Source organism: Mustelus asterias, chromosome 13 (assembly GCF_964213995.1).
Source record: "Mustelus asterias chromosome 13, sMusAst1.hap1.1, whole genome shotgun sequence".
NCBI classification, from domain to species: domain Eukaryota; kingdom Metazoa; phylum Chordata; class Chondrichthyes; order Carcharhiniformes; family Triakidae; genus Mustelus; species Mustelus asterias.
In genome coordinates, this window is record NC_135813.1 from 61,539,417 (window position 1) to 61,552,963 (window position 13,547).

At 42.5% G+C, this 13,547-nt stretch overlaps 1 protein-coding gene across 11 annotated transcripts in view; it reads right to left on the bottom strand.

The window, feature by feature from the left end:
• Window positions 1-13,547, bottom strand: part of pxna (paxillin a) — a 163,293-nt gene that overhangs the window by 43,198 nt on the left and 106,548 nt on the right. For 10 of the 11 annotated variants that reach the window (XM_078226893.1, XM_078226892.1, XM_078226891.1 and 7 more), the window contains exon 2: window positions 1,578-1,804. In XM_078226893.1, coding sequence (XP_078083019.1) covers window positions 1,578-1,804 — 227 coding nt within the window. Of the gene's footprint in view, window positions 1-1,577; window positions 1,805-5,578; window positions 5,717-13,547 lie in introns of those variants that run through there. The other variant, XM_078226894.1, reaches the window with a different exon arrangement.

Here is a 13,547-nt window from a genome sequence, read left to right on the forward strand (position 1 = left end):
CCGTGAACCAGTGAATTCTATGATTGTGCAGCACTGCTGCATGCATTACCCTCCACCCCAGGTCCCCGATGTAATTGGGGGAGATCCCTCCCTAGAGGGACCTCTACTGGGGACCTCCGCCGCCCGACGGCAACAAGGCCCGCTAAGGTGTATCCGGGCGACAGGCGAGGATGCGGTAGTGGAAGGTGTGCAACAGCAGCCTGTATAGGAAACGCCTCCGCGCGGTAGAAAAAGGCACGGAGGACATTTCCGCGAGGCGGCTCATGTTGTGGGGCACCTGACCCGAGGAGGGGGGTTGAGGCTTTGGGCCAATGTGGAATTCCGTCCAAGCAGGGGAACGCTCGGGCGGGATCCCACCGCACGCATGCGCCGCCTCGAGATCGCGTGCACTTTCGGGGCCGAGCACGACTGTCCTAAGGTCTTGACGTGGTGTGGCAGGAATAAATGAGACTTCTGGAGAGCTGGGAATTGCTTTGGACTTGTTCCTATAATCCTATACATTTGTCATAAGTGCAGACACAGCAAAAGGGATACTGACTGGAATTCCAGTCACACTCCAAACACTCATTCTATGCCAGTCACCGTCAAATGGTCCATGTTATACTTCCAGTGTGCACTATAAATCACATTCCCCATGTTGGTCATAGTCAATCCCAAAGGGCCCCTCCCCTCCCCATACTGGAGTTCAAATCATTGACACAGAGAACATTCACATTTCATCTGCACACAAAATATCATTCACACATTTAGTCACCAACTGAAAAACATTAAACAGCACACCTCACCTTACCAAACAAATAAATCTTTTCAGATGATACCAAACAGCAGAATATACAAAAGATGGTTTAACCTATTTTTCAGAAGGCAATTATGAAATGGCTGATGTTGAAACATAGTTATTACTGGCAGGGTTTAAAGACATATTGTTCTTCCCTGGATGCTGGCAGTGGCATTAAACTGAAACAAACTCATTATGCTCACTGAAAGATCAAAGTTACACTGAAAAAATTGGTGGAGAGGCCTAGTCAACCGAGGATGATCTAAATCTTGGTAGATTTTGCTACACTTGTTCTCATAGAATCATAGAAACCCTACAGTACAGAAAGAGGCCATTCGGCCCATCGAGTCTGCACCAACCACAATCCCACCCAGGCCCTACCCCCATATCCCTACATATTTACCCACTAATCCCTCTAACCCACACATCTCAGGACACTAAGGGCAGTTTTTAGCATGGCCAATCAACCTAACCCGCACATCTTTGGACTGTGGGAGGAAACCGGAGCACCCAGAGGAAACCCACGCAGACACGAAGAGAATGTGCAAACTCCACTCAGACAGTGACCCAAGCCGGGAATCGAACCCAGGTCCCTGGAGCTGTGAAGCAGCAGTGCTAACCACTGTGCTACCCTGCCGCCCTCATTCTATTAATACTCTACAGGAGTTAAATTCAGGAAATTAAATAAAATATTTAAATTCAAGATGAAAAATTCAGGTAAAGGTGCCACGAGGGGTGTGTATGGAAGGGTCAAAAACAACAGACTGGAAACACAAGCCAATGATTGGCTTACACCTACCTGTTGCTGTTGATATCTTGAAACAGGAGGCTGCCACTGTTCAACTGTGTCAATAATCACTCCATTTAGAGCATCGGCAGAGGGAGGAGGTGGCACTGGTGGGGGCACAGATACTTCCTGGCAAATATGGCTTCCTGTTGGGTAGGAGTATGGAGTCTCCTCCGGGATGAAAATGGGCCTTTTTGAAATATGTGAAGTTGTCGACTCTAGATCAGCCAACAAGGCATCTGGAAGAAAAAGGAGGGATAGCAATTATGTTATAAATATAGATTACTGCTATAACAAACCAGACAATGATTTTACACTGCAGTTTCGAGCACAAAAAGCAGCCTTTCAGTTGCTTACATCAGCCTTCTGAAAGAACTTTCCACTTAATCCCATTATCCATAGATTTTTTAATTTTTCCTTTTGAAAGGAAGTGGTTAAATATTTAAGACACACCACTATCTCTATTATGATATTCTAACAACCTATTTCACGAAATCTCTTCCATTTCTTCGGACTTGATAACCAATGAAAATAAAACTGGTCCCAAGTCTACTTTATTAAAACCCCACAAAATTAAAGCATCTCTACCATATTTCCTCGTAACTTTTATTCCCTCTTGGAAAGAACCCCACTTTCCCAACTCTCTCTTAAGAAAAGATTCTAATTCCTGGTATCATTTTCGTGAATTGAATCTTAATGCTTGTGAAGGTCTTGATACCCTTTCTAAACTACGGCATTCTAAATTACAAATAATAGTTTACTGTTTTGCTTTTGTCTTCTACTTATTACTATATCTTAGGATCTATATGACTATATCTTAGGATTCCTTAAGCCTCTTTTGAAAAACAAAACACAGCTAAATCAACCCATTTTTAAATTTTCAAATCTCTGAATCCCTAAATCTCTCAGCTCCAAGAATTCTTTTACTGCTTCACCTATCAAATGCCTTTTTTAAAAATAAAGTTTAACAAACAAAGGTTTGTATGAAATGTTTGAGTTTTGTTGGTGACACCTTGACTCAGAAGGCATGACAATAAATCTTTGGGACCATATCCCAGGATCTTCATCATTCATCAGGCCTGACATGCGGTAGTTCAATTTAAGATCATCAGAAATACAACCCACTCGGAAATTACTGCAAACTACAACATGGTAGCAATTTTACCTGTTATTTGCTTTGTCTTTAATACAGGGATCCAAAGAGAAACTCCAATTGAGTGAGCACTAACTTCAAAATCCCAATAGGCAAATCTATCGTAAGGTACAGTAGCACTTCAATAAACATCTCAAGACCCACATATGTGTCATTATCACACCAGGTATACCTGCTTTTAGCTTTTTTACTGTTGCTTATCAAAGCACCCTGCCAAGTGATTCTATTGCTTAAGGAACATCGGAACAGGAGTATGCCATTTAGCCTCAAGCCTATTCAGTCATTCAATGGGATCATGGCTGATCTATGAGCTGACTCCCCGTTCTTGCCTTTGCCTCATATCCCATTAATACCCTTGAGTACCAAAAATCTCAATCTGAGTTTAAAATTAACATGAATTGCCATTTGATTTTATTTTGTCACATATGCTGGGATACAGTGAAAAGTACTGTTTCTTGCGCACTATACAGGCCAAACATACTGCTCATGAAGTATTTAGGGGAAAAGGAAAAGGATAGGGTGCAGAATATAATGTTGCAGTTACAGGTAGGGTGAAGAGAAAGATCAGCTTAATATATGATAGGACCATTCAAAAGATGACAATAGCTATTATTGAGTCTGAGGGTGTTCCAAACTTCTACCACCCTGAATATGGAAGTGTTTCCCAGCTTCACTCCTAAAATCCCTCATTAAAACCCTCAAGTTGACTTTGCATCTGCAATTCATTCAGTTTGTTCCTGATACTCTGTATGTTTGTACAAAGTTTGCTTCTTTGGACCACACGCCCAACCTGTCATTCAGCTTTAATGTTTTGTTCGTTTTTTAAAAATGGTTTTCTCCTACTTTAAGCAGTTTAACTATATTGCCAAAAAACATAGCTTCTGACTGTTACTCTATTCTGCTCCCTTTCATTTAGAAACATAGAAACATAGAAAAACTACAGCACAAAACAGACCCTTCGGCCCCACAAGTTGTGCCGAACATATCCCTACCTTCTAGGCCTACCTATAACCCTCCATCCTATTAAGTCCCATGTACTCATCCAGGAGTCTCTTAAGACCCTATTGAGTTTGCCTCTACCACCACTGACGGCAGCAGATTCCACTCGCCCACCACCCTCTGTGTGAAAACCCCCGCCCCCCCGCACCTTAAACCTGTGTCCTCTCGTAGCAGACATTTCCACCCTGGGAAAAAGCTTCTGAGAGTCCACCCGATCTATGCCTCTCAACATCTTATATACCTCTATTAGGTCTCCTCTCATCCTACGTCTCTCCAAGGAGAAAAGACCGAGCTCCCTCAGCCTATCCTCATAAGGCATGCCACTCAATCCAGGCAACATCCTTGTAAATCTCCTCTGCACCTTTCAATCTTTTCCACATCCTTCCTGTAATGAGGCGACCAGAACTGAGCACAGTACTCCAAGTGGGGTCTGACGAGGGTCTTATACAGCTGCATCATTATCCCCGGACTCCTAAACTCAATCCCTCGATTGATAAAGGCCAGCACACCATATGCCTTCTTAACCACCTCCTCCACCTGCGGGGCCGATTTTAGAGTCCTATGGACCCGGACCCCAAGGTCCTTCTGATCCTCTACAGTACGAAGAGTCTTTCCCTTTATATTGTACTCCTTCATCCCATTTGACCTGCCAAAATGGACCACTACGCATTTACCTGGGTTGAAGTCCATCTGCCACTTGTCCGCCCAGTCTTGCATCCTATCTATGTCCCTCTGTAACTTCTGACATCCCTCCAGACTATCCACAACCCCACCAACCTTCGTGTCGTCGGCAAACTTACCAACCCATCCCTCCACTTCCTCATCCAGGTCATTTATGAAAATGACAAACAGCAAGGGTCCCAGAACAGATCCCTGGGGCACACCACTGGTGACCGACCTCCATTTAGAAAAAGACCCATCTATACCCACTCTCTGCCTCCTTTGGGCAAGCACAGTAAGAAGTCTCACAACACCAGGTTAAAGTCCAACAGGTTTATTTGGTAGCAAATACCATAAGCTTTCGGAGCAATGCTCCTTTGGGCAAGACAGTTCTGGATTTGTTTGTGAACTATTTTGAATACCAGCTTTTTCACCTGAGCCCTCCCTGCAATTTACCAGCTGGAAGTCCTTCTAACCAGTCTTCTCTGCTAAGACCCTGGTTACACCCCTGGTCAGGGGTGGCTTATTCCAATAAAAAGTTACTTCTGGAAATTACAACCCTTGAGATTTGTTCTTTGAATTAGCTCTAGCTCCTGGTACTTTCTAAATGGGACCTCCCCCACTTCCCCCTTTAGGCAGCCTCCTCTTCTAAGGTGTTTTGGTTTGCGTTGCGTCAGTCCTTCCAACAGCTTTTATCCTTAACTTCACAACTAGCAAGTAGATTGTACTGGTTGAATAGCATTAGTGTCTGCCAATCCTCTTTCTATGCTTTACCTGGGCTTCCCTTACTCTGTACATTATTGATCATGTCAATCCCATTTGAAACATGTACCTTTCGGGAAGTCTAGGGCAAACTGTCCAAGCACTGCTCCCCCCCTTATTTACTTTCAACCTGTGCTTCAGTTCAATGATTCTGAGCCAGAGAGATTTGTGACATAGGCATTTACCATGGCTAATCCACTTTACACATCTTTTGACTTCACTCTGCATAGGCTCATTGTCCACAAATTCCCACATACTGGAATCCAGATACACAACTGTGTTGCCTTATCTTGGTCTATATGATACCTACTGTTTCGTTTGTATTAAAATGTTTTCTTTCTCCATACATAACTAATACAAACACTGAATGAAATATTTAAATACTTGCTGCCTCAAGCTTACATGAACTACAAGTAGTATTGGAAGCAAAAAGAAGTACCTCCTTCCTCTTCTGCACCAAATTCCCACTTGCACTAAATATCCAACTTTTACAGTCTGTTCTGTGATCACTCTGCTCCGACCAGTCTGCATCAACAGACATTGGAAGCAAACTATGAATCACTCAACCATTGCTGCCAACTCAAATCGTCCCAACGTGTCTGGAAATTACCTTGCAGCTGCCATGCAGATACATGCAAGTAAATTCTTGACACATTCCAAAAACATTTCATCCAAATAACAAAGTGTGAGTAACAAGAATTAGAAAAAAGGAAGCAAGGAGGGACAATTCAATAAGCCTATCCACCAACACTGAAAGAAAATTATATTTACTGATAGCTTAAGATGTGATTAGTAATTGACCATTTCAACTGGCTGGATTCCTGGGATCTTCCAATTATTTCAATGCTACAGTAACTTGCTAGAACATCCATGAAAGATCAACTACAAATCCCTCTCCAGATAACCAGCAATTCATAATTCTATGGCAATCAGTCCGGTTCCATTCCTGGGGGGGAATGCGGAATTGAATATAACCGAATAATAAATAAAAAATTCAGCCAGTTTTTAAAAAATTCATTTGTGGGACATGGATGTCGCTAGCTGGCCTGCATTTAAGTTAAAGTTTATTTATTAGTCACAAGTAAGGCTTATTTCATTGCAATGAAATTACTGTGAAATTCCCCTAGTCGTCACATTCTGGCACCTATTCGGGTCAATGCACCTAACCTGCACGTCTTTCAGATTGTGGGAGGAAACCAGAGCACCCAGAGGAAACCCATGCAGACACGGGGAGAACGTGCAAACTCCACACAGACAGTGACCCAAGCCAGGAATTGAACCCAGGTCTCTGGCGCTGAGAGGCAGCAGTGCACATTTATTGCCCATCCCTAGCTTCCCTTGTTCAGAGGGCAGTTGAGAGTCAACCACATTGCTGTGGCTCTGAAGTCACATGTAGGCCAGACCAGCCTACCTGCGACGGCAGATTTCCTTCCCGAAGGAACATTAGTGAACCAGATGGGTTTTTCCGACAATTGACAATGGTTTCATAGTCATCAGTAGACACTTAATTCCAGATTTTTTTATTGAATTCAAATTCCACTACCTGCGGTGGTGGGATTCAAACTCGGCTCCCCAGAACATTAGCTGAATTTCTGGATTAACAGTCTAGCGATGATACCACCAGTCCATCGCCTCCCCACAAGTCAAAGGACAAGTTGTTTACAGGGATAAAGGGTAATTAGGGGCAGGCAATAAATGCTGGCCTAGCAAATAACACCCACTTTAGAACATAGAACAGTACAGCACAGTACAGGCCCTTCAGCCCTCGATGTTGTGCCGAGCTTTGTCTGAAACCAAGATCAAGCTACCCCACTCCCTATCATTCTGGTGTGCTCCACGTGCCTATCCAATAACTGCTTGAAAGTTCCAAGTGTCCGACTACACTATCACAGCAGGCCGTCCATTCCACACCCCAACCACTCTCTGAGTAAAATATCTACCTCGGACATCCCTCCTATATCTCCCACTATGAACCTTGTAGTTATGCCCCATAGTAACAGTTACATCCAGCCGAGGAAATAGTCTCTGAACGTCCACTCTATCTATCCCCCTCATCATCTTATAAACCTCTATTAAGTCGCCCCTCATCCTCCTCCGCTCCAAAGAGAAAAGCCCCAGCACCCTCAACCTTTCCTCATAAGACCTACCCTCCAAACCAGGCAGCATCCTGGTAAATCTCCTCTGCACTCCCTCCAATGCTTCCACATCCTTCCCATAGTGAGGCGACCAGAACTGCACACAATATTCCAAATGTGGTCTCACAAAGGTCCTGTATAGTTGCAGCATAACCCCAAGTCTCTTAAACTCAAACCCCCTCCACAAACAAATAAATATAAATAAAAGCTATAGCCAGTCGCCCAATACTTTAATCAGATACTAATCCACTTTGGGTTAATATCTCACCTCTACTAGTTTCCATTCTCAAACACTGGGTTTGCATTTTCCTTTAGTGCTTCTACTGCATAATTACATCACACTCCATCACTGTTGGGGAGCCCAGGAAACAGAACGGAATGGCAAAGACAGTAGGAAGCTTGATAACATTTCCTAAACTCTATCATCTACAAAGATGGGGCCGGAATTTGCTGGAGCACGGCATCTCTTGGGGTATCGAGTCAGATAGATTCCTCCCCCCCAGACACTTCAACTGTTAAATTTTCTTTCGCCTGCAAGTTGCTGGGTGGCAAACTGATAACATTGCAGCAAATGCAACAGGGCATCAGGGACAAAATCAGAAAATGCTGGAAAATCTCAGCAGGTCTGAGAAGAGAGAACAGAGCTCACATTTCAAGTCTGGATGACTCTTCGTCAGAGCTGAACATCAGGAAAGTTAGTGAACAGTAAATCTCCTTAACCAATGAGATTTAAAGATTGAGAAGTAAATAAAAAGGACCAAGAGAATTAATGTGAGTGAATATAATGTCAAATCAGATACAGAAAGAGAAATAAAGTGAGGGGAAGAAAAATTGGATTAAGGCAGAGAAAAGAAAGAAACAAAATGGAAAAGTATAAAATGACATTTGTACTTTTAAAACATTATTTTAAAAAATCTCCAAAAACAATTTTAGTACCTGAAGTGAGATTTCATGCTTCTAATTCTTCCATTCTAGGCCAGAGGGGTTAATTGACTGTCATGAACAATTACCATGCCATTAATTACTGAACTCAGCTTTTCATGGCAGATTTAATGGGCAATTAATGGACAAATCCAGCAACTTCATGAAACTCACAGGGAGGTTTGCACAAAGGTAGCAGCAGAATGGCACATATTGTCCAGCAACCTGTGGCGATTTATAATTTTTGGGATATTTCTTGCTCATCACAAGTTCACATCAATAAGTGTATAACCATTCATCTGTTGTTACTTGTTCAGAAAGTTCTAGTTCATTGTCCCTCTCCCCCACGAAAATAAGCTGATTACTAATGGCTTCAAGATATAATGACCAAAGTCTCTTCCAATTTATGAGTCAGATAAGCCGCCAAGAGCTTTCATATTAACTGGATGTATTTGCACTACAAGATTACAGAATCTACAAGGTTTACTTCAGAAAACAGTTCAAGAAACTTATTTGTTCTTGGGATGTGCATTGCTGGCTGGACCACCATTTATTGCCCATCCTAATTTCCCTCTAGGGTGATAAGTGAGCTGCTGTCTTGAACAGCTGCAGTCCATTTGGTTACGGCTATACTGCTCTGAGGAAGAGAATTCCAGGATCTTGATCCAGCAACAGTATAGGAATTGCAATATAGTTGCAAGTCAGGTTGGTGTGTGTGACTTGGTGGGCAACAAGCAGTTTGTACTGTTCCTGTGTTTGCTGCTCTTGTCCTTCTAGGTGGTAGAGGTCACAGGTTTGGAAGGTGCTGTTGAAGGAGGTTTGTGAATTGCTGCAGTGCATCTTGTAGATGGCACTCACTCCTAGCACTAATTGGAGATGGGCATTGCCTACCACATGTGGCACAAATGTTACTTGTCACTTATCAGCCCAAGCCTGAATGTTGCTCAGGTCTAGCTGCAGGAGGACAGGCTACTTCAGTATCCGAGGAGTTGCAAAAGACAATGAAAACTGTTTAATCATCAGTGAGCACTCTCACATCTGACCTTATAGTGGAGGGAAGATCATTGATGAACAACTGAAGGTGGTTGTGCCTAGGAGAGTACCCTGAGGATTTCCTGCAGCAATGTGCTCAGGCAGACAACCACGAGCATCTTCTTTTGTTTTAAGCTTGACTCCAACCTATTGAGAATTTTCCTCCAATTCTCACATTTCAATTTTGCCTTGGTGCCTCACAGCGCCTCTGCAGCTCAGCATTTTTGTGCAAGTTTGGACCAAGGCTATTACGAGGTCTGGAGCAAAGTGGCCCTGGCAATAATAAACTGAGTATTGGTGAGCAAATTGTTGCTGGGTGCTGCTTGATCGCACTAACAGCACCTTCAATAACATTGCAGGTGATTGAGAGTAGATTGATAGGGTGCAATTTGGATGGATTGGATTTGTTCTGCTTTAGGACAACCCAAGGCTGTGAAAGACAGTAGAAAGATGCTAGTTTTTCTTTTTAATTTTAGCAATAATCCAACCAAATGGATGTCAACAGTCTTTTCTGGTCCTGTGCATTTATTTCTACCCACCTACCTGTGGGGGGAGCTATTGTACGTAACAAAGGTTAAAAACTCCACGCTATTCCATAGAATCCCTACAATGCAGGAAGAGGCCATCCGGCCCATCGACTCTCCGAAAGAGCATCCAGTCCAGGCCCTCCTCTCGCCCTATACCCATAAGCCTGCGCATTTCCCATGGCTAATTCCCCTACCTACACATCTTTGGATACTAAGGGGCAATTTAGGATGGCCAATGTAAATAACCTGCACATCTTTGGACATCGTGGAAGTTTATAACTACCCAAATGAAATGTCCTCAAATTCGTTCCATGTGGTTTTATATCACAAGGTCCTTCCCAAATCAGCAATTAACATCAGGATATATTGCAGATCGGAGATTGTCAACATCAAAATTCCTTATGCAATTGGGAAAATGTTAATCATTTCCTTCTGGAATTAAGGTTTATCCCGATTATCACTGAACATCCTGCCATAGGTTGTATTCTAGTTTAAATAAGGGCACCGAACATTACAAAAGCACTTGAAGTCCATTTATTTGGCCCATGGCCAAGTTTCCTCAGTTTGTAAAATGTCATATTATTAGGCCTCTCACCTTTAGACTGTGGCTTCTAATCACTCCAGCACATAAACTAGGCTGACATTAAAATGCAATAGAGGAAGCTGCAACATTCGGATCCATCTGTCTGTACTAATGATTTAAGCAAATTTTAAAGATCCAACGGCATTATTTGAAGACAAACATATGTCACCCAATATTCCTCTCTCAATCAATTCAGATCATGCTGTGTGCAAAGTAGCTGCTGTATTATCAACAATCAAAAGCAAAAATTTCACTTTCCCAAATTTCACGAGGAGGAAAGGGGAGACTGCTCATTGCCCCCAGAAGGAACATGATAACATACTACCGGTGGGCTAAACAGGCTCAGGATCGGACTTCTGCCCCTCAGTGGACAGGAAGTCCCACTCAGCATTGCCAGAGTTCTGTAGTGGGTGCTGCTGGGACTACAAGGAGGCCCTCGAGAAGATCATGGTGACTGGAGACAGTCGGGCCTTTGGAGCAAGGATAAATCAGAGAGCCTAGGGAGGGGGGGACAGGTTTTGGAGGGCAGTTTGGAAGGAACAACATTGGGGGGTTACATCTTGGGGGTTCCCCAATGCGTACAAGGCATCCCCCCCAACTGATGAGTGCCTTTGCACTCTGGCCTGCCTGCCACTGGCCAGCATTTTATGGTAGTGGAAGCAGACTCAGGCCCTGAATTGCCACATAATTAGACAGCTAATTGCCTCATTAGGACTCAGGGCAGGCAGCTTAATGTGGGGTGTGGGGTGGTGCAGGAACGAGGTGGGCTGGGCCCAATGCATTTTACATGTGCCCCACCCCACCCACAAGTTGAAAATCCTTTCAAATCTTTGCAGTGTTTAAGGAATGCAATAAAGTGTATGAAGATCAACAATATTTCTTGCGTCAGAGAGGCACTAGTTCATCTGTTTATCAGTGAAGTAGTCCAGCTTGTGCAGATTGATGACTGTCCTTCAGCAATATCCTGGGAGTGTATATCAAGCTGGCCTCGAGGGTTTTTATCATAATGTCACAATCAATCTTCAGCATGGAGATAGCAACCATATAGTGCAGAACCTGTCCTTTTGAGTAACTACTGGAATCATATGAAATCTTACTCTTCGCAATAAAGCTGAACATGATACCTATTTGTTTTGAACCTCTTTCCTTTTTATGTCCACCTGAACTGTTATCCTTTACACAGTTGTATAACAATCTATTTTTCTTCTTTATGAGGAGGATATTTTTAGGTTGTGGAAGGTTTTTGTGTTCCTGGCCACGATTCTGATTCGCATCGACAGCTGTATGTTAAAAAGAACTGAGGGCTCAGTCCCTCTCCACTGGATTTGAAATATTTACCTTCTGGTTATTTTACATTGGCAGAATTAAAGGTTACCTCCTCAGATCCGAAAAGCTGGAAGCTATAAAACATCTATATTTCTGTCAGCTGAACCAGCAGAAGTTAATTGATTTCATTCTCTTTAGTTTTTGCCTTACCTGCTTTCACATGTTTCTTCTCGCCTTCTGATTATGCAGCCAATTATAAAATCCAAATTGTTATTTTTCATAAGATTATACTGACTCGGACCAATTAACTGAAAAACGTTCCCATTTATTCTATACTTTCCTCCTTGATTTATCTGGGACACAGTCGCTGACACTGGGATACAACAACTTTCTCTTTGGAGAAACAAATACAGCAGTACCAGCCTTTTCAATTCTTTACCATCACTGAATTTTCCCCAAGAGAAGTTCTATTTTATTAGCTGATATTTTTAAACAGAGTTGTGAAACTGTTTTATACTTGTGTTGGTTTAATTTGGATTCTTGGTGATTAATGTCCATGAGTCAACCCCCTAAATTTGCACCACTAAATCTGGCTCATTTATCCTAACCCTGCAACCATAGACAAAGTACTTTTTTTAGTTGTTGAATTCAAACAGAGAGATAAACACCTAGATTTAGTGATGCAAACCTCAGAAGCTGTTGACAGGTATCATCCTCCCAAACTCCAAACTCTCACAGACTCATCTCAATTAGTTTCAAAATCATGTTCGGGCATATTGTATTCCAAACATGGCCTTACCAATGGGCTGTGCAGAGTAAAATACAGTCCCTACACAGGGGCTTAAAATAATCCACGTTAAATCCACGTCTCTTTTCCAGGCTGCATTCATTTATCCATTTAATTTGTCTAGATGTTTCATATTATCAATCTCCATTACATTACATAGCTTTGCACTGTCAGCAGATTTTGTAAAACTATCAGAAGTATCCTCCTCCATGTTAATAGATGATCTGATACAAGATCCCGAATCGAGTGTTGGAGCACTAAACTATTCATTCCTCCCTCTCCCTCCCAACAACGGAGCTGACTCATATCTTCTCTCTGCTGCCACGTCAATATTTCAACTAGCTAGTTAATTGCCCTTTCATTGTAAGAACCTTTTATCTTCTATAAAACTTGGATTTGCAAGCTTTCCAAATGCATGACTATCCACTGAGCAGAATAATCCTCTCATTTACGTGACCAGGCAAATATTGATTCCTCAAGCAACATCAGACTTAAAGCAGACTTTCTTGTGCACAAACTGAAAACAGCGTTTCCCTACATTTAAACAGTGATGACACTTCAAAAGTACTTGATTGGCTGTTAAGTGCTTCAGGGTATCTTGAGGTCATGAAGGGTACTATAAAATTAGAATTTTCTTCATTCCTAGTTGTCTCAAAGAAATTGCAATAGATTCAAGAGCTATGATCCGTTTCCCATGACCCAGAGGAAGAACAGCATCATGAAAAGCTTGCTGACTGCAACAAAAAGGCAGTAAGTAGGGGTGAAGGATATCTATTCAGAGTGCCAGAAGATAAAAAGTGCAGTCTCCCAGAGTGTGCTGGGTCCACGGTTATTCACAATTTATATTGATGATTTAAACTTCAGACTTATAAACACAATTTCTAAATTTGCTGATGAATCATAGAACTCTACAGTGCAGAAGCACTGTACAGTGTTTAATTTTGGTCATCATATTATGAAAAGGGTATATAGGCACTAGAAGGGGTACAAAGTAGATTTACAAGGGTGATTACCAAAATAGGAGATGATGTCCCATCGAGTCTGCACTGACCCCTACCCAAGCTTACCCCACAACTCCACATATTTACCCCACCAATCCCCCCGACCTACATATCTTTGGACACGAAGGGGCAATTTAGCATGACCAATCTACCTAG